General features: G+C 36.9%; 1 protein-coding gene across 1 annotated transcript in view; it reads right to left on the bottom strand.

The window, feature by feature from the left end:
* Window positions 1–2,715: 2,715 nt before the first annotated feature.
* CCDC132 (coiled-coil domain containing 132) overlaps window positions 2,716–27,085 on the bottom strand; it is a gene marked incomplete at its 5' end in the record, with an annotated part of 71,142 nt that continues 46,772 nt past the window's right edge. Inside the window, 8 exons of the mRNA XM_010022681.1 lie at window positions 2,716–3,779; window positions 4,965–5,154; window positions 7,510–7,631; window positions 10,068–10,226; window positions 10,397–10,493; window positions 11,549–11,697; window positions 21,621–21,701; window positions 25,544–25,665. Of these exons, the coding sequence (XP_010020983.1) occupies window positions 3,660–3,779; window positions 4,965–5,154; window positions 7,510–7,631; window positions 10,068–10,226; window positions 10,397–10,493; window positions 11,549–11,697; window positions 21,621–21,701; window positions 25,544–25,665 (1,040 nt within the window). The remainder of the gene's footprint in view (window positions 3,780–4,964; window positions 5,155–7,509; window positions 7,632–10,067; window positions 10,227–10,396; window positions 10,494–11,548; window positions 11,698–21,620; window positions 21,702–25,543; window positions 25,666–27,085) is intronic.

Raw genomic sequence — 27,085 nt, 5'->3', positions numbered from 1 at the left:
TCCTTAGCAAGATTTAAAGATGCTGCTCTATATCACACTTCAAGATCTCTAAGAAGAGCAGGAGATCCTTAAAAACCATGTCCCCGCTGTGATGAAAACCAGCTCTCACACCACAAAACCAACACTCACAAATACCCTTAAATAGCCAGCAAGCATGGAAACCTTGCTGTTTGCAAACTGTGTTATTTTCATACTTGCACCATAATCCTAGTGTCTGGTGCAATGTTTAGTCTTTACGCTATGCTGTTTCAAGCAGTGGTTATAAATAAAATAGATACCGTCACCCACACACAATAAATCTGCATTTGTTGGTCCATCTCTGTTTGCAATATTTATAATATGGCAGGTGCCTGCTGACATTTGGCCTTTTGAGGATTTTGGTAAGAGACAGCACTATTTATCAATTTAAGTAGAAGGAGGGTTTCCTTGGGTGGGTGGTTTTGAGTTTTTGGGGTTTTTTTTTTAAAACACGGGCTTTATTCAAAGTTTGAGCTACCAAAATAGAGCTTTTTATTGTACAGCAATACAGAAGTTTTATAAACACTAACCATGAGCAAGGTCTGAAAGGGGAAAGTCACCAAATATCGCTTCCACGGTAAGAGGACAGGATCTTTATATTCCTTGTGGCACAAGGACAAGCCAAAAGCACAGCCCACATCCAAAGCTTTGCATTCAGTATCACAGGACGTGCCTTTGTCATTCACATCTGTGAAAATTAAACGGAGACGCAAACCTTCCACAGACAGCTTTGAGTCAGCCATTGATCACTCATCCCTTTTTCTCCTCTAAGGGTAGTGATAAAAGAAGGAAGGGTGTTCTTCCAGAGGCGTTCACAAGCTATAACCTACACCCCACATCCAGGGTTTGCTAAGCACATGTGCCCAGGCCCTACTTTTTCCCATTGCAGATCAGAAGCAAACCAAGCTTTTATTTTACACATGGGAAGACTCTCTTCCATGCAGGAACATCAGAATGCAGAACAGTCAGTTACCTAGAAATCTAGCTACTCATCTGAAATCATGGAGCATCCAAGACCCTACCCAGATCAGGCACATGAATTTACACCTCTGGGAGCTGCTCTGGGCACTATGCCATCAGCTGAAGCACTGCTGATCCAAGACCATCTTTCCCATCAATGCCATTCTGCTTTGAATAATTAAACCTACGCCAAAGCAAAGACTTGAATCTTACACCATGATCACAGCAACCCATTTGGTTGGCTTCCCCCTTTTTCTGTCCCAGTAGTTGCTTCTTTGGAAAACAGCATCACCATTATATAAGGCTGACAGAAGTTGACTGTAGAAAAGGCAGCTGTATGCTCATCAGAGCAGTCACAGGCTTTGTCTAACCATGGACTTGAAAACTGGTCATCTATGCTCCAGCTGAGTTTGGCAAATATCAGAGTATTCATTGTGTGGGGAATAGGATTTAGATTCTTCCTTAGGCTAAAAGACCAACAGATGCATTGCCTACCTCCACAGAGGTGGTCATTCTCCTTGGAGACTGAAGGAAATAATCTTCTATTATTAGAGTATTCCAAAACTCTCCTCTAAAACAAAAAGGATATTTAAATCATATTCTCTATTGCAGAAAAGGCGGTGTAAGAGGCTTCTTATTTCCTAGAATTAAGATGTACAGAGATAGATGCTTAAAAATAAATGGTTTGTAAAGAATTTGCACAGCAGAGGGTGGGAACTACCAAGCAGACCTTTAGTAATTTAATAATTCAACATTTAATCAAACTTGGCTTCATTAGTCACTCAGGACCAAGTAATATAGAAGAATATCCTGAGTTTGAAGGGACCCATGAGAATCATTGAGTCCAACCCCTGACTCCACAGAGGGCAATAAAATCATACACCTAAGGCCACGGAGCTATGTAGCTTCCTCCTTAGCATCAATCCTGGGCAGCAACGGAAGGTTCCTCTGGAAAGCAATCATTTTTGAGGCATGTATGAATGAAGATCAGACAAGGATTTAACACTCCATCTTACACATTCTTTTATTTGGGGGCTTACTTAAAAATAACAAGTCAAACTATAGACACACTACAAAAAATTACTCCTTACTATGATTCATGCTCACGTCCTTCCTTGACCCTACATTTCAATCAGTGCTTATACTCCTACCTTTTGGTAAACAATCAAATTACAGCAACCTAAGTAGTTCAGGAGAAGTCAATCATGTGTTCAGCCCATTAAAGCTCTAGTAAAGGTATTTAAATGTCTTACTTCATCCAGGAGAAGACTGTTGAAAGAGATTATAAACTAATCATCTCCGATATCTTTTTATTTCATCCGAGAACTCTTGTTCAGGATCTGACGCAGAAGTCCACACTTTCAAACTGAAGTACACTCTTCTTTTTTTGAACCACCTTTTTAATGAGGGTAAAAGCGATTCAACTTCAACACACAAATTGACACGCCACTAGACAAGTTTTAAATAGAACTCAGCATGACAGCATGGTCAATAAAGAATGGTGTTAAATCTGGGTTTAAATATTACTTCCTTTAAAATACAGATGAATAAGGGAGCTGAATACTACACAATCAATATTTAAAATTTAAATTCTATCATTCTTCTAGAACTGTATACGGGCTTTAACTGAACTCACACAATGATGCTCAGCTGGCTTCTGAAGAGGAAATTAAGCTACAGAAAAGAGTAATTATCACAAAAAAAAGTAAAATCTAAAACTTTACATACTGAAAACCAAAGGCAAACCTGAAAACTTCAGCGGAGTCTGTGATGCTCTGATAAACTGATTTCTAGGACAAAAATGCAGTCAAGCAATTTTGCTTTGCTCAGGATAAGCACGAAATAGTAAGATTATTTATTAACCCAAACCTTCAGAAAAAAAACCAAACCCTGATTATTCTAATTCCCTGGCATTATTGCTTTGGAACAGGGAAGATTGGCAGAGGGGTAAAAGTGCTATGAAAGGAACAGTACTAATTTATATTGTAAATGACATTTTGCATTGTTGAATTAAGAAAATAAAGTCTCAAAAAGAAATTATATTAGTGTACAGTATTTATTACCTTCTATTAATCTGCAGTCAATCATTCTTATATGACTAAGTTAATTCTGAAATAAACAGATATTTTTAAATACATATGAAGAAGAGAGGCTTTAACATAAGAGTATTTAGTTGATCTGCACTCTTAATCTACATGCAAGATACATCGATCAAATATTGTACATTTTCTTTCATTTTACACTGGTCCATTATAAAGCACAAATTCTGAGGGCGAAAGCAGGGAGGAAAGAAATAATTTTTTCAAGTAGCCCTTTTAGTAAAAAAGAGCATCATCTATATATTAAGCCAACGTATTTCTCTCCGACTTTGATATTACTTACAGTATACAATTTTGCAAAATATACAGCTCACCAAAGATACACAAACACATGGCCCTTTACTAAGGGCATGCAACAGAAAAAAAAAAGAAAGGAAGAAATACAACAGAAAATAATTCTACAGATTAGAAAAGTAATATTTTAGAACATTATGCCACTTCAGCGTGCCTCCAATGCTGGTAAGAAAAGGTCACGCATAATGTTTTTTAAGAGAACGTTGTCATTAGTCCATGAGAGATTTGTCTGCATGCTTCACACGAACAGAAAAAGGTACAAGTCACAGGGAAAGTAGCTTTCTCCAGTTATCTTTTAGGCCTGTCTATGTCATCAATAGTGGCTAGCAGCTTCTGTCTTGCCTTTTTGTTGATGTGGGAGCCCAGGCAGACATTCACCAGATTGGTCAACTGCTTAGTGGAATATTCCTGGCAAATAAAAGCAAATCATGTTATGGCAGAACAAAACACGAGACAAATATAGAGAATTAACCTCAGGCATACACACTGTGGACTTTTCAGCTGATAGAAGCAGTCAGTAACACAAGGGAGATTTAAAGTGGTATTTAAGTCAGGTCTGGATAGTTTTCACAGTTGAGGCAGAGGACAAAACTATATTTTCCTACATGGCAGGTTATAATGGAAAATGCTCACAACTTTAGTAGTGCTGGACTGAGTTCACAGAAAGTAATTCTATGAATACATATGTATATAAATCAACTTTTAATGTGTTTTCCATTTTTTGGGCAGTGTGGTGGGAAATACATATGCAAATAGGATAAGCTTTTAACACAAAAACATTTTTCTAAACAAACTGTGATGAAAGTTGATCATCTTTTTTCGTTTTGCCTTCTCAGCTCCAATAAGCTTCTAAGTATTCCTGCCTACAGGTTTTCCAAACAATGTTAATTTCGGTACACAATAAAAGAAGAAAAACTGCAAAAATGTTAAGACAAGAATTCCTAACACTTGACAAAACACCATATTTGTCAGTCCTACCTTTATACCTAACACCATCAAAAATATAGCTTCCACCAGTAGATTTAAACAAGCATTTTTCCGCATAGGACACCAAACAACAGCTCACAATCTCTCTTGTGGCTCCAGGTAAACCAAGAAACACTATATTAAAGACGTATTTCCTTCATCTATCTCTAATGTGATTTCAAGTAATCCCAAAATACAGATTTCAGAGTGGTCCATTTTAGAAGATTTTTCACTTCAACAGTGGGCAGCTCCAACAGCATGTGACTGTTGCTTATACAGTCCTAACTGTTATGTTATGCTATCATGAAAGCATGCTAAATGCATTCAAAACACAAATGAAGCCTTATCAGGGACAGCAATGTCAGTCCTGATTCAGTGTTATTAAGTGGAGGAAGAATAAGCTCTTATCTACAGAAAAACTCTTATCCATTGTGCTTTACAACTTAGTTTAAGCAATCTACTCCTAAAGGTGAAGTTAAACTGCATGGTGTGGTTTCAAGCCATACTTTTTGATGATCAAAATGTGGACTTTGGCATATTCTGAACAGCACACAAATGTTTTCAACTTAATTTTGCTCTAGTTCTCTACATTTTTTGACCGTAAAAGAATGCAGATTTAACTCTTACCCTATGTTCTTTTATCCAGCCTTCCATGTCATTTTCTGCTAGGTAGTATGCTTTAATGTAGGTCTCCACAAATTCTTTATCTGGAATAGGTCTGATGTCTGTTAACTTCTCTAGTTTCATTAAGAATTGTTGAAAGTCCAGTTGCATCAAGGCACGTCCTTCATTGCTGCACTTCTTTACATTGGCATAACTGAAGAGAAACACAGTGGAAAGTAAAACTTAGAAGGAATTAAAAATCAATGTTACTTCTCAAAGTTGTTTAACTTAGTCTTCCAAGCATTGAGGAGGAACATAATTATGGTTTTAAGTTAAAAGCATATAAGAACTTCTCATAGAATATCTGATGAAGGGTTTTATTTGCATTAGTATAATGTTTTAGGCCCACTCATAGAACAGAGCCCCATTGTACCCATTGATACTTAAAAAACCCAACACCATCCTATACCAAAAGCCACTAAAAATCCTACATTCGACTTTGTACAGTACATTGTACAGTACATTGTACATCTACATTTAACTTACTAGAAGTGGGTTAAAGGAAATTAAATCAATGCTGATCAGTGCACTAGACAGTGACATCAAGTAACCAATGACCACTGAAGTCTGAAACGTAACACACAGCTTTAAGAATGGCCCCCAGGAGCTTACTGAACCAACAGTGAACAACATCAGAGAAAGACACAAAGCTGTTTGTTCAAAAATACCCACAACAACCAGAGGATAAAGGGTGGCAGCACTGGCTAATCTCTGTGAGAGATTAATGTTTTAATGAGAGAAGATTGACAGAAAACTGGTGACAGGCTTGAGCTCAAAGTAGATGAGAGTGTAGATCAGGTCAGGGTGGGGTAATACCAGGAAGGATTATAGTGGGGCATTAGGCAACAAATGAGGAAAATGATCTTTGTAGTTTTTCAAATTGATAAGAAATTGCATTTGTCAGGATCAAAGGAAATGACACTGCAATGCCCTTAACAGTGTCAATTTTAGCTGCGTACAGGAAATAAAATAGCTTTGGCATGAGGCATAGTGTATTGATAGACTTAATCCAGCCCACCACTGGATGGTGATTCTCACTAGGACATACTGAAGTACTTCAAGAAGCCAGATGGGAAACAGAAGAGAACATAGGGGATAAGGCAGGGAAAAATTTAAAGGGACAGGACAAATCATATCAGAAAGGTATTCTCAGTCCACTCTGACCAGTCAGTGAAATGTTTAGGTGAAAGAAAAGGTGAAAGTTTCATAGTTAGCCGCAAGTGTGAACCAAAAGTGCAGTGTGGAGAAAGACACCTGAGTGACGATCTTCAGAGGTAAGAATTAAGCGGTTTGTGAACAATGAACTCACAAAAGATGAGTAACATTGTCAAGAAAAAGAAACAAGTCCAAAACAGGCACAAGGGTTGGGACATAGTAGGTTCATAGTGACTAACGGTGCTACCCACTTGAAAGGAAAAGGGCCAGGGGGAGGAGAAGAAAGATGCTTTTGTTCCACTTTGCCTTGAGGCACAATAAGTAGAAAACAAAATTTCAAAATGAGAAGATAGTTGTACAGGTCATGTCATACAAACGAACCCAGAAGCCAGAGGGAGTTTCATGGCTGGATTTAGTCTCCCTGAAAATGAAATTGATCTCTCAAGAGACTGCAAAAGGATGATGGCACAAAAAGAAATAGGCATGAGTATAAAAATGATAGTTTGAAAGAAGCAGTGGAAACTGATGATCCTCAATAGACAGCTAACATTTGGAGAAGAAGGATGTTGTTGAGGTCCTAAATTAGAGCAGACAGCAGGAGAGTGGGATGGAAGCAAGTAAGGAGTGCATAGGGTAAAGATAACCAAGAAAGAAATATGGAAACATATGTAGAAGGAGTGGAAGACAGCACGTATTCTATAATGCAGAAGTAGTTGTGATGAGAGCCCAGATGCATGTAGCAAGGGGACAAGGACACAAAAATAAATACAGTGGATGAAAAGACTACAATACTCAGGCTCCAACGCTGACTCTGAAAAGACTGGGACACTGATTAAGGAGGGAGGGATGAGCAAAGTGTAGCAGTTCCTGACTAAGGTTCTTGAGCCTCTATTGATTAATCCAACTTCCTGATGGATTTGGAAAAATCCTGCTCCATGGCTAACTGTTCAGGTTGACAACTCCACCCTTCTTCCTGGCAAAGAGAAATGGCATCACCATAGAGATGCTGACAAGTACACTTCAACTTTCTTCTTTACTTTGTCGGGAAATCATAATTTTCAGATAGAAGTTTCTTTGAAAGAAAAATATGTTGTTTCAAATGCTTCAATAAAACACCCAATGTCATTATTCTTCAGCAGTATGTAGGTACAAGACCATCCCCTTTAAACTTAATACTGTACCAGACCCTGTGAAACAACTGCTAAGGACTAAGTTAAGCCTTGATAATTTTCAGGCCTCCAAAAGCACAAGAACTTACCAGTGCACTACAAAATCAGAACCTTTAATTGCATAAAATAGACATTATCATTATGGGCATATTTACCCAAAAGCAAGAGTTTCATGAACTGCTTACCCTTCCACAAGAGTTCTATTGGCCAAGCGTATGCAGTGCTCCCAAAGGATGTTGGAGACTGGCAGGGGAATACGGACTCTCTTAGACACCTCATTCAACCTTCTGTTAAATTCTTCAAACTCCTGACGAAACATGAAAGATTGCTTTAGCATAAAAGGGATCATACTTTATACACCCCTAGCAACCACAACAAAGAATTAGAAATGCACATGAAAGACCATACTGAAAAATAAGAACAAAGCAGAGAAGCTTAATAGGCACAGACTGCAGAAACAAGCTTATGTATAAAGTAGAGAGCATACCACTTTCTAGTATATCATTCACATTACCTCAGTAATACTGCTCTGTTCCCCAGAGGTGTAGTTTGCTGGGAAACTGACACCTCTGAAAATTAACCCAGTAGCTAATCCTTCAAATGCCATTTTCATTGCCTCACTCCCTAAACTCATCTTTAACTTTTTTAAAGTCAATATACAGCCACTAAAGAAAATCCTTCTTTATCCTTCTAAATACCCACCCCCATCAGCTTTCAAACAGAAGCTCAGAAATATTGTAATCACTTTTCATTCTTCAACCTTTCGCATTAGGTAAGTTCCCTGGTGCTTTAAAATGAGCTGAGAGCACCCACTGAAAAAAGTCAAAATCTTAACTGTCCAGGAGCATACTGCAACACGAGATAACAATTCCAGTTGAGGGAAGGCACCTGTTTCCACCCGAAACATCAACAGCCTGGCTGGATTTGAGCTGTTACTATGAGTGACACACTAGTCATAACTGAACGTAATTACTGCTACTATAATTTTGTGACTTACATCAAGTGAAATGTCTGCTGCAAGTGACTAATGCCTCTGTCATTTTAAAAAAGTGTCAAACAACCTAAATACAAAGCAGACTGATAGTGAACTTCCCTGTATAACCAGAAAAAGCAGTTTGTATTTCAGCCTACTAAGACCATACTTGGCCAGCAAGGTCCTTTCATTCCAAGGCTGTTAATCTACATGGATTTTTTCCTCTTTTTTTTTTTTTCCTCACTCTCACCCTCCACCTCAAAAATCCAGTATTCAAAGAATATCAGGAAGGAATCTCAGCAATCAATTTAACCTAGTATCTGACCACATAACTGGTGTTTAACACATATTTTCTGAAAGAGGAATTTGGCAAGAGAAAGCAGGGTACCACAATGTCATGCTTTAAAAGGCATGCAACTTATTCTGAAGATGCCTAGCACTCCATGATAATGCATTTCTTGAACAATCCTCTTTCCCCACTTCATTTGCTTCCATACATACTATGAATCAATACAGAATTTTGCATACACACATGACTAAAAGTAGTTTGTTATTAAACATTGTGCTTACATCTGACACTCCTGGAGTTCCAGGGTACACAGCAAATGACTTACTGCTTAGCAGTAATCTCAAAGCTTCTGTAGCAACCATTATTAGCTATATAATGTAGAAGCCAGAAATGGTTTTAAATGGTATTAGCCCTGATTGTCCTGAAGCAAATTCTTCAGCAGTTCCACATCCATGAAAGGAAAAAGCTCTACTGCAGAGATCAAATGCTTTAAGCACAAACCAATTCCAAAAAGCCATGGCAGCATAAAGAATAGTAATCACAAAGATTCAGTCAAATTCAGTGCAACAATGATCCTCTATCAGCTCCTCCCTTCTTTCTACTGATTTTTTTAAGCAGAGAACAGCTAAAGTATGAAGGTGTAATCAAACCTGCTATTCAACACAGATTCGTAACTTTTTCTCTGATACATACTTCACATAACTTTAAAATAATTTTTTCAGCTTCACTGTAAAAATTAGTGTAACTAACTCTACCACTACCAGAACTTCCTTTTAAAGACCTTTAGAAACATCATATAGGCATATAAAAAAGGACGAGAGAAGGATTCTTTCAAGAACAGGTTCTGTATGTGTAAGACACACCAATTGTATAACCACTGCTACTGAATGCAATTGAGAAGTTGGGTAAATAACTTCCCTTCTATATTCCTTTTCAAATGCTAACTTCTGAATATAGCAACTTCAATTGAATAGTGCACAACCATTCTCAGTGCTGATCTGACCTATAGTCCCCATGATACATCTCAAAGATAACCGTTTCAAAGACAACCGCTAACCCAACCAAACAAAACCAACCAAACAAATAACAAAAAAAACCCAATTAACCAAAAAATACCCTCCCTCCACCCCTTCCAAAAAATTCCCAAAATAATCCTACCCAACAGAAAAACCCAACAAAACATGACACTGAAGTTTCCTCCCTGTTGCTCTGTTTATGACACATGTATCTACCACTCAGACAGGAAACTCATTAAACTTTTAAGGTCACTTTCACCCACCATGTAGTCAACAAATCATCACTGAAACAATCCACTAGCAACAACAACAATAAAAATTCTGGACTGACCTACTTTTAACAAATTCCCATTTGTCAGGATGCTGTACTGCTTTAACCATGCCACCTTAACAGTTTTAGTGAAGTATTACAGCAATTTGATATTTATATAAACTCTTGCACACTATTTCCCAGAAAGTATTCACCTTTAAAAGAGCATCTACATATATATTGTGCTGTGACATGATTTCCTTCACATCCCATTTTACATTAGCCATGAGAAGCAGCATTTGTTCATAATCAATGGCTTTAGCAGCAACAATCCAATAAACTGGTTTACGTAGTTCACTGGCAGTTGACACTGTCTGAAACAGAATACAAAAAAAAATTCAATTCAGTAAATTTCTAGCTAGTAGAGAGTAATATATAACAAAAATGTATAAGTATTTGCACCATATTGTACAAGTTTCTAACTTTTTCTACAAAGTTTCAAACCTTCTGTCTAAAAATCAGCTGAGAATTACACAATTCTGACCTGAGAATAGAACTGCTGAAGAAAAGGCTTCTTGGCAGCTGGCATCACTGCATCAAGATGAGGCTGAAGACACTCAAACTGCTCAGCCAGAAATACCCTTTGAAAGCAAAGAAAATGCAACACTTGGCATGTCTCTCTACAAGTTTTACTCTACAGTTGACATATTTGCTAATAACGACATGTAACCTTGAAAAATTTAGCCCTGAGAAGAACCGTAACAACATATCAGCAAGTATTCTCAATTCTGTCAATTTTATAATATGACTGCAAACAAGAAAATGCATGAATAAGGAGACTAATGCTTGAATACTAACAATTCATGTTTCTATTTTATGCAGGATACACTGCGAAGGTCTGATCCAAAGTCTAGAAAAGTCAATGGAAGAGTGTCCCATAATTGCCATACTGTAGGGCAGTCAGTATCAATATTAACAAATTCATGTCAGAATTTCAAAATAACATTCCTAATTACTTATATACTAGGGAATCTCTAAAGCTAGAATATGAAATCATATTCTTTCTCGGGGGTAGAATTTGCTAATAACAACATAACAAAGAAATAAATTTCTAACTAAACATAATTAATGCAAAAATAAAAAGTTTCTTTGAAAATACATTTTTTAAATTAACTTCTAATCTTTATGTGTCATTTGGGGGGGGGATGGATAAAAATAAAACCCATTTTGTAAGTTTTGTGTTACTTGCTTGTTATAATCTCTTCATAGGTACATCTCCACACATTGCAAAGAACATTGCAAGCCAAGACAAACCAGTACGAACTAAGCAGTTCTGAATCTCAGCCATCACCATCTGAGTACTTAATATAAGGTTTAAATGAACTCTACACATTAAATACTCCCATCAGCCTCTTTAAAATTAAACTTTTCTCTTGTTAGATTTGGCCTTGTACTGTCACAAATTACTAGACCAGCTGCAGTAAAATTTCATTGCTTATGCTTGCAGGTGGTTAGACCAGATGGTTAGGCCCCACTAACTTTAATTAAGAAATTACCTCTATCACTCATATTTAAAATCACATCAAGAAGCAGGAATTTTTGACCTCTCCAGAATGTCCTGGCTTGTAATCACAATCTTTAAAACAATCCATAGCTTCCAGTGACCACAAAATGCAATGTATAGTAAATAACCTACAAAGACTCCGTGGCCACCACTCTCTCTGCCAAACCATACAGTGAATTGCCAGATGTCAAAATTACAAGATGACTGAGATGTGGGCTTGGCACCTTCTCCTTTCTCTCTTCAGCAGCTGTGAGAGTTCCTGTGGGATCAGCAGAGACCTCCTAAAACAAAGAATTAAACAAATGAAAAACCACAAAGATGGCAAGAATGGCTCCAGCTGAGCAGTTTTAGATGACAGATAAGATGAAGCAATGTTTCTAATTCTAAATTGTAATTTTAATCAAGCCTGAATGAAAAGAGTTTTCTATTTGAACAGCGTGGTGTTCAAACATGTGGAAAAAAATCCTATCATGAGATCAATATCTAAGGGGAAAGGAAAAAAAGGCGCAGAACTTCTTACTACACCTTACTGCCCATATAGGCTTTAGCCCAACTGCCTACTGGGAGACTGACTTCTCATCCTCGGAGACTGTATCTTCAATCTGACAGCAATCAAGTGAGGCAACAAATCAAACAAGTATTACCTGTACATGAGCTTTACTGTTTACGTGAGCTGCAGCTAACTTGAGTAAAATACAAATTATGTTTCTAAACAAGTTATCATTCCATAAAAACTTCTATTCTGCAGACATCTCAAATGTAGAAAGCAAGGAAATACTCACTGCAGAGGAAAAGAATCTGTAATAAGAAACAGGTTACAGCTGTTATGAAACTAAAAAACAAACAACAAAACCCAAACCAAAATCCACAGGGAAAAATTGGGGGGGATTTAGGGGGGTGAAGAAGTGAAAAAAACCTCACCTCTACATTTAAGGAATATTAAGCACATGTTACAGCTAGAAGGGGAATCACAGAAGGAAGAAATTCCCAGAGCTATCACATTGGTCTAAGTAAAAGTATAAACAGACACCCTCTGAAGCTTAGCTATTTGCCAAAACCATATCAGGGCATGAAAACGTAAATGTAGTTCTGGCTTTAGATTAATCACTCATACCATGCTTACTGCTTTCACAGAGACTATAAAAATATGAGAAATGCTACAAAACAAAGGTGACATAGAACCCAGAACAGACAAAAAAGGTAAGCATAACATGGCAGTGATTTCTTAAACAAGAGCCCTCCATGACTCTGGGGATAGAAACTCTATGGCCAGAGAGGTGCTACAACAGATCACCCTGTCTGTATGGAATGAAAATAAATTTGGGCAATAACATGGTGACAAAGTAGTGCTAAATATAATTTCTTCAAAAGCCAGATCAGCTGCACAACATGTCTGCTGTAAAACAACATACGAACACACAACCCATATGACAACAATAATGCTTAAACATGACATTTATGGTTCAACTCAAAAAACAAATTAGCATAATTCTCAGATTGCTGTAAAACTGGACAAAGATGAAGTTAAAAACATGGCAATAAATATAGCAGCATTGCAGTTTGGGTTTGGGTTTTTATGGTGGGTTTTTTTTTTGGGGGGGTGTTTCTTTTTTTTCTTTTTTTTTTTCCCCCAATTGGAGAGAGAAATTAATTGCAGTGAAGTAATTAAAGAAGAAGGAAGAAAAATAGACTCAAGCTGACCACAACAGTCACCAGCAGTTTCTTCTAGGCTTCACAGCAGAGAACAACTATAAGGAGTAGCATGAAACAGAATATTTTTATTCACGGGTGTTTTAAGACAGTTTTGCCTAAGAAGAAAAGGAGAGCAGTGAGCACTAGAAACAATGATGGAACTAAGTCATGTTGAACTCATTCCAGGCTTGAGACAAGGAAAAATATGCACTGCAGATCTTGAAAAGCCAAGAGAAAAGGTACTGCACAGGTGAGCAGGTGAAAAGGGAGAAGCAGTAAGGAGGTTATTCTGGCAGCAAAATATCTGACAGATCCCTTGTGATTATGCTGCAGCAATTAAAGGCAGAGCACGCAAAAATTGATTATGTCAAAATGTGTAAGGACTTGGTGAGAATTTAAGTGATAGAGAATGAGCAGAAAGACCAACACTTTGCTGCTATAGACAAAGCAGCAACAGAATGTGTTTACTGCTTAGATGAAAACCAAGCCAAAAGTGACATTAAAAATATAAGACAAGTGGGTAAGATGACAGTGTCCAAGCTGTTAAAAATGGTCTGAAGTGTGAGGGAACAAAAAAATCACAAGTTCCACTTTAACTATCTTGAATTTTAGTTGACAGTTACCTCCTATCATGTAACAGCCCAAGGCAACAGAGAGGTGGATTTCCTAAATCAGAAAGGCTCTTTCAGTTCTGTGTCTGCTGAAGATGTCAAACACAAACATAAAAATGGGTACAGCAGATGGAACAAAGCACAGACTGGGAAAGCAGAGTTCTCACTATCAAGGGTGAAGAAATCATCTTCAGACTTCTAAAAAACCCCTCACCCCTATAATAGGTTACAGAAGCAGAAAACAGATAAAGCAGGGAGCCTTGAAGGAGCTCCACAGAAATTCTGACATTAAAACCAAAGACTGCTGACTCAGCAATACCATCAACACATCATTTGTAGCACTAAAAGATCTCACAGAAAGAGATCAATGAGCAGAAGAAAAAACTTCTAAAAGAAGCTTACAGTAAATGCTATCAGATAAGTTGCACTCAGTATGGGAACTATTACAAAGACTAGCCACATCACTAGTCGAAAAATGAATTTTCTTTGCTCTGATCTGTGTTCAGGTTCAGCTAGATACATATCTGCAATTAAACTGGCCTGACATTTCACAATACCATGAAGTCTGCATTCTGCTGAGTCTAACAGAATGTTTTAGCAAGCCAAAAGGCTTGGCTATGTGCTAAAACTCAGGTAACACCTTCTAGTCAGCTCTGAAGATACCTACCCAGTACATCCACAAGTACACTGCACACAGACAATAACAGCTAATCATCCAGACGTAACAGTCAATTCTCTAAAAATATTAACTGAATCAAAGATACTGTTAGCTATCAAAACCCACTCTTCATCTGCCTTCTCTTTTTCTAAGTCATTCTCAAAAAATAAATAAACAAAAAGGAGAAGATTAGAAATGTTTACACATAATAAAACCCGCAAACCTACAGCCCATCAATCAATTCTCTAGTCTTAAAAGACAGTGAGCCACAGAACTGGGAGAAGAGTATCAGTGGCAAAGGTTTAAGCATCTTTGTTTCTTTCAAAGACTAATTACAAATTATGTAAAACTCCAATATTACAAAGACTTAACTTTGTATTTATTGCACTCCAAAGTTGCTTGTCACTTCAATGTTGAGATACATTTTAAACTTTTTTTTTTCCTACCTGCCTGCTTCCCATGAAGGTAAATATCTTGTGAACCTTTTAAGTGCTGAAATCGTATTACACCTGAAGACACAAAATGTACATGAGACAACTAACTAAGTCAAAGATATCCTAGGGTTCAATCAGGGAGTCAAACTCTGGTTCAAACACAGTATTAGTATTTCATTCTCCTAATCTGTTCTAAAAAGCAGGCACTGCAGAAGTATGTTGATAGCAAAAAGGAAGCCCAAAGAAATAGCCAGTGTGCCAATCCCCAAGAAAAGCACAAGATCATTCTGAAAGGGCTTCAATGATGCATGTGTTTTTCTCCTCCAGCCTTCATTAACAGAAACAATCAAATGACCATGTCCTTTTTGTCACAAAACAAGCATGTTCAAAACCTCAGTTGGGTCAGTCCCACTGATTTCAGTAACAGAATTCAATAAAATTTGTGCAGAAACTTCTGGAATCTTTGCATTTCATGTATTTCTTAGCATTCAAAATTAAACGGAAGACTTTTTGCATAAACAAAATACCAAAAGTTAGGAAATTTATTAACTATCTTGTCTTACCTAAGGCCTCTATCAGGAATCACTGCGTGCTGATAGACAACTGGGGAAATAAGTCATTAACTATGCCTTAAAAAATATGAGCCTCTGCACAAAAGCATGCTGACTGCCAGACCCTTGGGAACCTGAACCACCACCTTACAAACACATGTAAGCCAATCTGGTCCACTCACACACATTTTTACTGCAGCATTTTTCTTATCCAAAGAAAGATTTCCAGGAGGAGCTGATGATGATTCCCAGGTGCTCAGCTGTAACCCTGCGGACACCTAAACTTCTCTGGGATTAGGAATCAGCCCAAGTTTTGGGTGCTCAACAAGAAGAACCTGAAGTGACTAAAATGACATGGCTCAATGATTGCCCAAGGAGAGACAAAGCAATTGCCAAATCCCAGAAAATTTATTCAAGGAAATAAGCTGGAAAACTTCACTAAATCATTCCAGTCTACTTGGGTAATACAGTCAAACAAACAAACAAGAAGTTGTATCGAGCTTTAAATGAATAACATGAGGAAGCAAAACAGCTGCAGAAGTCCTAACATATTTTCAAAGTGCTTGCCATGACAGAACTTTCTTTTGTATACACGGAGTTCTCTGCCCTTGACAAGCAATTCACACAACACCTTAAATATTCTCCTTATGTATGTTGTACAGATCTTTCCAGGAAAAAAGAAAAAGGGGAAAAAAAAAAAAACCAAACCAAAAAACAATCGTCCTTTTTTCTTTTCTTCAGGTTTGGTTGTTTTTTTTTTTTTCTTTGAAGGCGCAGGAGACCAAGCAAGGACTGTAAAAGTTGGAGAAATTGTCTTTGGCTAAACAAGACCTCACAAAGAATCACAGCTCACAGCTACCATGTCAGTGAGGAGCTTAGCTATAGGAACGGCATCCTGCCATGTTGAGTAACGAATTCCACAGCCTAGACTCTCCAGAGCTTGCCACTGGTATGCCAAACCAGGATATAAGAGGGTACATGTCCACAGGACTGTGCAGTGACATTTTAAGTAAAACTGAATTGTTTGTTTCCAGAACTGGGATTAGTGTTACTGAACCGTACTGTTCCACAGCATCAAAAGGTCAAAGTCAAAACTGGTTGGAAAGTCAGGCATGAAGAAAAAAATCTTTCCTCCCAATCCTTATCTTATTTGTTCAGCTGAAAAATCTACATTTTCCATTTCTGCACCATCAATCTCTAAGCTACTGTCTGCCAAAAGATACATACTTCATGGGGAAAGAGCCTGAAAGCTAAAGCAAAGACAGAACCTAAAATACATAAACCAATACTTCTTCATATCACTGATTCCTTCCCCCTACTCTTCTATACATTGCACTCCTATGCCTCTATACTGTTTTACTGCAGTGATTTATCTTCTACTGCTGTAAGGCACTGTAACTCTGACAAACTTCACTGTAAATCTCAGTTTTACTTGAGCAATCCAGTTTGCAATGAAATATTTATGAGTATTCCATGGTTATCTGCCCCAAAAATCTCACTTCTGGAAGCAGCAGTATCACTCAAGGCAGCTATTTGCATATACAGGACATTCACAAACATCTAGGTAACGGCAGTACCATGACTACGTTACATTTTGTGAAGATAAGGAAGCTGCTTAGAGACAGATACAGAAAGGAAACAGAAGTAGAAATTTCCCTTCTGAATCTCTAGTTATCTTAGATCACATAAATTTGATTGATACCCTGTTGCCTACCTGGAGGCTTACTGGTGTCAATAGACTAATACAAACATTACTGTTGCAAAAACACATTCCTGTTAGAAATTACAAAGACCAAATGTGTGTAGGTATCTCTACATACCCCAGTCAGGAGAACTGTCAATGAGGAGATGCAGGCAGCTCAGAAAAAGGCACTTGTTTAGATGTATTTTGCCTAACCAAAACCCCACCTTAGCACTATAGTGAGGCTGAAAAAATAGCACTTCCTCCCCTTTTCACTTTTCTCTGTTTTCATACATCCTACTGGTATGAATGAAACACAGCTTGTAGAGTGCTATTTCTGGATCCAAATTATTAGGTCTGAAGCTGCTGCATAGGAGAATCTGTGTTGAAGCTATTTTGTATGAGCTGTGGAAAGGCCTGAATATGAAGTTCAGATACACGTATGAAATTCAGTACAACATAGGCAAACGAATCTTTAAAAGTCATATGGTTCTTTTACCTCTCAGAAATGAAACTTCATCCCTTAATACAAATACTCAAAGTGCTTGTATTTTTTATCCTTCTGAGTTAGCCTACAAGTGTTTTGTTAAGGCAAAGACAAGTAGTTTAGACACAGAAAACTGGTTAATCACTGAAAGCTCCTAGCAGATTTCTAGTTTACGTAAGTATAAATTGCTACAAGAAAGCAAATACAGACAGTTTAGCTAATTGGTACGCCTCTCATTTATTTTTAACTAAACCTATTTTTATATATATATATATATACACACACACATTTTAGCAGTGCAGAGATTAATAAAAGCCATCGCTGGAAAAAACCTTGTTATTGGAAAATTTACAACAGTTTGAAATAGGAAGCAAATTTAAAGCAGTGGTGCCTAAAGAACATGCTTGCTCAACCTTGTAAAGAGTTAAGCCCTCTCATCATTGTCATCATAAAGTCTCTTCATCATTGTGATTTTGATTACATCATACAAAACATCCATTAAAAAAAATACCCAAATTACAAGCATGGTATTGTATCAGAAATACAAGTAGCAGTGGCACATTTACTTCCACCTGAAGTGGTAACATTTGGTGGTTGTTTATTGTTTTGGCTTTATTGTTTACTATAACGTTTTCTATTATATCACTGCAGAAGCAGCATACAGACATGAATAATACGTACCACAGCTGTGGTGTCACACAACTGCCCCATGGTGAAGTTAACACAACCGAACACATGTTTGTATCTCAGCTATTTCCTGTTCACAGTCTAAAACATTAATCTAAACTGCAGGTGGACTTGCTGCAGTTTATGAAGTACGGTTGGCTTCACTATTAGACTGCAGAAGAGCAGAGAAGTGATTCAGCTACAGTTGAGTACTACTTAGAGGGGACAAAGACCCTCCAGCAGAAGCAGGAAGTATGCGATGCATGAAGATGGATGGAGAGAAAGCGCTTTAAATTGCTGCATCCTTTTTGCTCAGACACCGAGCCAGAAACCTGACTCTATCTCTCAGTGGTCTAAACGAAAACCAGGATAGTACTTCTTTCTCAAGTATGGTTAGTATACTGTAAGTACAGTATATATTAAAAGGGCAGACACTTCTTCCCTAGATGGATCAGCAAGAAAGCTACACTGAAGAAGCTCTGTGTTAGAGAACACCCTGCGGGCAGCAATCTAATTGCCAGTATAATGGTCAAGGAAAGGAATTGCGCAGAATATATGTATGCTTTTTTATTTAAGGCATGTGAATCTGTGTGTGAAAGGAGCAGATGTGGAGAGGGGCTTCAGAGAAGGTTATGAAGAGGGAACCTGAGGAACCAGACCTCCTGGGGAAGGGATGCCTCCACCAGCCAGGACCAGATCAAGCAATTGGGGAGGCTGCTACAACAACTCTAGCAGAGAGGCTCTAATGCTGCTCTTTAACTTGGAGCAGATGATTTCCGGTTAGATACAAGGAAGAAGTTCTTTACTGTGAGGGTGGTGAGGCACTGGAACAGGCTGTCCAAAGATGTGGTAAATGCTCTATCCTTGGCAGTGTTCAAGACCAGACTGGACAGAGTCTTGGGCAATGTGGTCTAGAGTGAGGTGTCCCTGTCCATGGCAGGGGGGTTGGAACTGGATGATCTTAAGGTCCTTTCCAACCCTAATTATTCTATGATTCTTGCACTGCACTAATAGGGAAGTATAAACTTAAAATAGAGAACTCCATGAGGAGCTACACGGAATACCTCCAATTGACCTCCATATTCTTCATACTGAAGATGCTACAAAAATGCAAGAAAGAATGTTAAATGCAGCTCAACTTTACTTTGCCAGAACTGGAATGCCCCTTCCACTTTGCTTTCTCCTTCACAAAGGAAGCTTAAAATTCAGCTGAATAATAAAAAAAGTAGTATCTTAAAAAGGTATCTGGTATAAACTAGTGAACATTAATTCAATCCCAAACAGAAAATATAGAATGTCTACAAAAATGAGAAGATAGCTTCTAAACCCTCCAATTATTACTCTACCTCTTAATAATAAATATAGAGCAAAAATACACATCCACTTGTATCTCAAAAAAGGAACAGACTAAGTCCAAAAGAAAAGCTAGGAATCAGTCAGTCTGAATTACCAAAGAGTCTTGACACAGATGATAGAACTCAACCTTCACAGGCATATTAGGGGAACATTGTATGATCTACACGCAATTCTGGCAGAATCTTAGTTACAGATTCAGAACGATCAGATTCAGACTATCTCTATGAAAATAAAATATTGAATGATACTGCCATTAGGAACTGAAATGCAGCAGAAATGATAGCCCTTAATAAAGTTACCATGAAGACAATGCAAAAACCCCCAAATCCGCAACAAGCCATGAGACTGAACCACACAACAGAGACGTGGATATTTTCAGAAAGCAATTTACAATAATCTAAGATAAGAGAGAAGAATTTTGAGAGCAGTCCAGAACAGTCTATGCAATCGTGAGAAATACCCATTTTATGACACAGTAAAGATTAATCTTGACTTACACAAACTCTTAAAAACAAGCAAACAATAAAAATATCCAGAAGACTTTTTCTTCCTCATGAATCAAAACCTGAAAAATTACCATTTATAGTATTAGACCAGCATAAGTTCATAAAATATTAATAAACCTCATGGAATGCATTTAAGTTAATAGCAGTTAGTTAAGATTTCTTCCTCCATTCAAAGAATACCTGGAACATAGCTATTAATTTCATTTGACACTAACATTATCTGTAACAGCATTGTTAAATGACTAAGGAAGAAGAAGAAATGCAGTTATTTCTCCAGTTTATTTCTAGTAAAGATTTGTTAAAAATTATTTTGACTGATAAGAAAAAGAAAAATCAAGGCTGTAAAGCACTGTCTGGAACTGTGACTACTAAGTAAGTTAAAGAGAATTAATTCCATAACTTGCTGGTTTTTCATAATCTTTAACCGACTTGTTTGCAAGAGCTTCCCGTAAGTAATTTTTCTTTCTTAATACACTGCCTTTGAGAAGAGTATCAGTATGACTAGCTGCCTTCTGTTTTATAGAGGCCTGCATTATTCGTTATCTTATGCTCCCTCTACCGACTCTATAAGAAATGGCCTGAAAATCCTGTAAAATGCCTCTGTGCAAGAACAATTCAGGATTTTACATAATACTGCAAGGAATTAAAAAGACAAAAAGTACAGCTCTGTGGAGTGCTAAATCCTTGTGAAAGTCAGAATAGAGCATGTGTCTTCTACCTCTTTTTGCGAAAGAAGCCTTAGAAAAGAAATCCTTCCTTCAGTATCCATGGTATTAACTACTATGGAGGCATTTATGATATTCTTAGGAAACTTCTTCATAATGTTTCAAGAGGCTTATATTTAGGTAAAAAAAAAAAAAAAAAAAAGAACTTCACATTTCTATTTTTTCCATAGTTCTTGGCAATATTTCTTCATAAACTCTGCTGCTCAGTTGAAACCACAAAATCTACCTGAAGTCTCTGTAGTAATGTGACATGGACAGTAATCTGCTACCAGTGTGACATAAGCACCATATTTAATTTTCATATTTTGAAAATAACTCATGAAGTGACCAATGGGATACAATCTAAATACATCAGGGAAAGTTCCCCATCGTTCAGAAATGACTTAACAAAAGACTCAGTATACTACTTCTATTATCTTGTAAAGTAAATGATACCCAGGATGGCTTACTGTTTTGCTATTATTTTACCAAAGAAAAATGAGTCATCGTGTGTTGGTTTGTTTTTTGGTTTTTTTTGGTTTTTTTAATAAAACATCTCATTTAATGAGGGTAATACTGGAATGTCTCTCTCTATTACATGAACTGTAACACATTATAAGATTTTTTTGTTGTTACAGCTAGCAAAAGCTATTAAACTAATTTTGTTGTATATTAGAAACAAGTGATTTCATAAAATAATGATTTCTACATCATGATACACCATGAAACTAAGCTTTTTTCATTACATACACCGAATGTGAAGAGAATTAAAAATCAGAAAACCATGGTAAAACACAATTCCTAATTTCCTACACAGACATCTGTTCCACTGACCATTAGCAAAATCCAGGTACTTACCAGATCAATCAGACTCTCCTGGATCCTGTTCAGTGTGGTACGTAATCTGCTACTACTGAGACCCAGTCCTGCTGATTCAAACTAGAAGAAATAAATACTATTTAAGTTGTGAAAACTCATTGGTTTAAACCTTACAGTTTAAATTGCTGCATCCAGCAGTGATACAGCAGATCTTTGGTTTGTAAAGACCGGCTACAATTAGCACATAATCACAACCATACAAAATAAAAAGAAAATCAACAGAGGTCACGGCACTCAATACTGCACTGGTGTGAAGAATGACTTGAGTATCTTTCATGAAGATGACAGCTTACCATTCATACCAATAAACAACCAGTATCCTTATTGTTCTAATACTGTATTTGGGTGCAGGACTCTAGATTTGGGCAATGAGTGCAGAATAGCACACCACAATGCCCCCACAATTGCAGGCACACCACAACCAAGCCAGATGCCCTTGACCTCTCTCAAGCTATAACATTTCTTGTAATTCTTTATTAAATACCTAACTTGCGTATGCAAACTTATATCAACTGATCTTTATAAAACATTCATTATTAATTAATGCGTATAAAGATCTACCTGAGAAATGTGCCATCTTCGTGTTCACTGCTCAGAAGTATTATGGGGCAGATGTTCAGCTGGGATAAATCAATAGAGCTACACTGATTTCCTGGTAAATGCAATGAATTATACCAGCTGAGGGTCTGATCTGACACACGTAATTATTATAGCTACTTATCTTCTACTTTCAATTAAAAAACCCCCAAAACAAAGAACAAACTAACACAACAAAGAAAGTGGAAATGGACAGCTCAGAAACACATGTTGTGTCAAGAGTATGTAAGAATTTGAATACAGTTCTGGTATGTGATTCACACCAAAAGGCAATTTACGGAACAGTATTGGAGCACTGTTGCACATTGTATTATTAGACTTCCCTTCCTTTCCTTTCAGTGCACTAGACCAGGGAAGGAAGTGCTTGAGTTCATGCCATCTCCTCCCCCCACCTTCTAAATACAAAATGGTATAATCATCGGTCCCCATGTAGTGCGTCTAACATTTCTGTCTTAAGATGCCCATCTGCCTCAATCATCCTATATATTCAGTAAAAATGTACATCTGAGTCAAATTCCAACTGGAAGTACACTCTGCTGAAATCTGGAACCTGATCATAAATCACTGTCTACTGTCTACATTTGATAAAAAGAAGTGTTCACACCTTTGTTTTTCTGCAGGTGAAGTAAGCTTTTTTACAAAATTAATTTATATTTTTATTCACATTTTACTGTAGAAATATAAGTTCTGAACTGCCTTTATTTTGCAGATACATGGGTGAAAAAGAAAATAACTTTTTTCTCCTTTAAGAAACACAACCATGGTTCTCCAAATCATCTTTTTTCCCCCTTAATGTCATATAGCACTTTTTCAAGATAAGGTCATAAGGACTGCAAATTCAAGACTGGCTACTCTCCTTGCTAAGGTAAGACCAAACAGAAAAAGTATGCTGCTTAAAAGAAAAATATATATGTATCAAAAAAATGTATTTGTAAGTTTCAGCCACTAAATTTCATTTTAAGAATTTGCACCTGCACCATCAAAACTACACATCACACAGTCCACCACTAATTCCTTCTCTTTCTGCCTTTCAACCACTAACTTTCAATAGCTATCAAAAACTTTCACTTATTTATTCTATAATGATACTTTTCTTTCTAAAAAATGGCAGTTTCACATTTGAAACATATCTGAAAACAGAAACAAACTTCAGTTTCCATGAAACATTACATATGGGGAACTCCAGATTTACCAGGCAACCAGTTATAGCCGGAAGTCAGAACCGTGCATCCATATATATGAGGGAGGAAAAAAAATAAGCAACCCAAAAAAAGATTGTTTCCACAAGGACAGAACCTCATGACTTCACACAGAACATGTCACTCATCAGTATTACTGCTGTGATTCATGAAAGTTTTTGCTATTTCTATATGCAAAATGGTAGCTATTTAAATTTCATAGACTGATGGCCTACTAAGGCTAATAAGCAGAGCATTAGACAATTTTCAGAATAATTTAACTCATCACCAATTCTACATAGCCCTTTATAGCTAAATGGCCTTTGGTTTACAAATTATCATAATGTCTTGTCAAAAAAATTAAAACTCACTTCAAATTTATTCTGCTAAGGAAGATTAGTTGGTGGCATGTTTATGAATGCCTTATACTTTGGTAAGCAGATATTAAATATAGGCAATTCCTTTTCATTTCATGTTAGGTTGCTTCGTAATTTGAAATAAGGAGGAAAAGCAGCCTTAACTTGTATCCCACAAAGTAAAGGTTCTGAAACAGCAATCCTGGTTACAAAGGTGTGCAACTTTTGGTCATGAAGAAAGCCAAACAGTGACTACAAAGGATAATGATTCTAAAGAGGTCTGGACAGAGCAATGACCTCGTATCATAGCTGGACACAGCACTCAGCATGTGTATTTTTAATCCTTGGTTTTCACTGAAGTGGCAATGAACTCTGTACAATTAATCACTCTCCTTATGTGTGTACTAACTCACACGAAGGAGATAGATAAGCACAATTTTCATGATGCATTTCAGCCATTTCAGGAAGTTACATTACCAGCATACTTTTAAGAATCCCATCTTATGGTATTTTGTAGATAAAAATAAAACAGAAACACTCTCAGTGGTCCAGATCACATACCATCACCCATCTCTACTTTCTAAAGGTTTATAAACACTATGGGGAGTGAGGACATTTAAGCAGCATTACAAGAGGGATTATTACATTCAGAGACCCTTTGTAAGCATTACATTTCCCATGGAAAATCATCTGTCAAAACAAAAATTAGGCACGCTACAAAAACATCACCACCCATCTGCTATAATGTTTACCTGCCTATCATTGTGCTGTTCTCTGTTAGAAGCAGAGAGTGAGGAACTCGGTATGGGCTTTAAAAAAACAAAGCAGGAGGTGCAAAAATATAAAAATAAATACAAACCCATGTGAATACCAGAGCAGCTGACTAAGCCAATGGAAATCAATTATCTTAACAAAAACTAAAGCAAAACAAAAAAATACCCATCTTCTAAACACAAACAAATTGCAAATATATTTGTCCTGCCAAAGAGAACAGCTCAAAACCATTTAGAACCATATGTTGAGTCTGAAAATCCATTACAATTTGCCAACAGATGATGACAAATTTGGAACCCCACGTTATTATTACTTGTGGAGTAATTTAGGGGCCAAGAGAAAAGATCGTTTTTACACGCAACTTTTCATAATGCTTTAAGACAATTCTGTTGAAAGTTGATCTATGTTATGTACAGACATTCCCAACAAGCATTTATTTAAACTACTAGATCACTCAAAAAATACCTTGTTTTCATTAATGCAATTAGTTTGATGAAAGAATACTAGATCTGACAAAGTATATTTCAAACCTCTTAAACCTGAGTTACTACTTAATGTTCATGGCCCTCTTCTCCTCTTCCTTTTGCTATTCTTATCTAAGTTAGAGAAAAATACATGGAAAAATTAAATCACCTCATACTCTCTAGGCTCCAAACCATCAACCTTCTGCAGTCTGCTCCTTTGCTCCCCACTTTCTGCCACTGCTTTTAGGTATTTTACATTGTCTCCCCTCCCTTTCAAAATACTGCTGGAAAAAGAGTACAGAATATATTCAAAACATAGTAAGATTCAGATCCCAGCGATAATGATGTTCCCAGTACTTACTCCCCTTATTGCTGATCTCATCAGCCTTTCCGTATTCCTGCATTCAAATCTATTCTGCTGCCACTAATTTTTCTGTGGATTACATATTATGTAGTATTTTAGGTAAAGCCATCTCCTCTGTATTCTCATTCTGTGTGCACAGTGAAACTTGGAAATTAATGTTTCTACCTACCATGTCATTTCGGCCAAAAAACGTATAGACTGCATACAAATAGTAATCGAAGAGCTGGGACATGAAGTGGATCACATCAAATGCAATTGGTTTCAGAATATTCATCATCTGCATGTATTTCCCTTAAAAATTAAATAGAGAAGATCAGTTTCCTCAGCGTAAGTGCTACAAAGACAGTGCTAAGCTTGACAAACTCAAATCCAGCTTTACAAAGTTTATTATCTAGCCCTGAATACCAGTTAAGAACAACTTAGTAATATTTTAGAGATAGGGAGGTTTAAAAACAAAGTTAAATATCATAACTGAGACACCACAAATTACTCATGACTTCTCCAAATGTGGCTGTTAATCCGTATCAAAATGTCTTGAACCATTCTTGGCCTTCTGGTACTAAATTCAAAATATACAACTTTCTGAATTCTCTACAAGTTCCAGCTTTATTTAGCCAAAAATAATAATCCCCTAAAGTTTCTAGCAAATGATATATAGAGCCACTGAAGATTTTATGCATTAGTGTGTATTTATATATGCACATAAAGCTATTTTTCAAGCAATATAAAAGCACAGTATAAAAATAATATGCCCAAGATTGGATTTCACCTAATTAGGAATAATTAGTTCACCCACTAGAAATAATGTGTTTCACGTCAGTGACATAGCATTTCCTGCTCTCGTTCCTTTATATCTTAGAGTAAGAAACCCAAATAGTTTCAGGATGTGTGTTTGAAATGTTTCTAGAGGCACAGACTGACAGAAAACAAAGATGCTGGGACACCCATGGAGAAGAATAATTCCTTCTCTTCCTTCTTGTTGTCTGTTGTTGTTTGACTTGGGAAAATAAAACTAAATAAAACCAAACCAAAACAAAAAAAAAAAAAAAAAACACAACCAAAAACCCACCACCAAGAAAACCTCAAACCAAACCAAAACCAACCAACTAACAAAAAAAAAAAAAAAAAAAAAAAGCCAACCCCAACTTAGGACCTTCCTCTATAAGTTAGCTGAGTCAAACGGATTAGAGGCTTTGAACTCTGAAAGACATTTTCCCTGCAGGTCTAGTTCAAAGGGCCTATAGTTTTTAGTTATTTTGTTTTCCAGCACAGGGCATGGCTCATGGCTCTTTTCATAGGGCCATACAAGATGTATACTTAATGAAAACCCTCATATTGCAGAGACCCTACCTTTCCTGCTGGCTAGCCCCAAAATGACATACTGCTTGCACTATTAACATCTTAAAAACATAAAGAATAGATAATAAGCTTTGGATTATTACAGTAACAGGCAGCAATTTCTGAACCAAAATTGACGCAGTCCACCCGGCATATATGATATAGCAGACAATTTAACAAATTGTCGTATTCCAGACATGTTTTGATGTGACAGGTTAGAAAAAATGAGGGTGCTAAATTAACTTCTTTTTTACTATAGTCAACAACATTGTTTTTCAAGTTAATGGTGTGCCCAGTAAAGTAATTTACTAATTGATACAGAAAATGTTTTAAGCAGGGCGGTTGGAACTAGATGATCTTAAGGTCCTTTCCA

This window comes from Nestor notabilis, unplaced genomic scaffold (genome assembly GCF_000696875.1).
Source record: "Nestor notabilis isolate BGI_N333 unplaced genomic scaffold, ASM69687v1 scaffold9389, whole genome shotgun sequence".
NCBI classification, from domain to species: Eukaryota; Metazoa; Chordata; class Aves; order Psittaciformes; family Psittacidae; genus Nestor; species Nestor notabilis.
The sequence above is the reverse complement of the archived record's forward strand: the minus strand, read 5'-3'. Positions and strand labels throughout refer to the sequence as shown.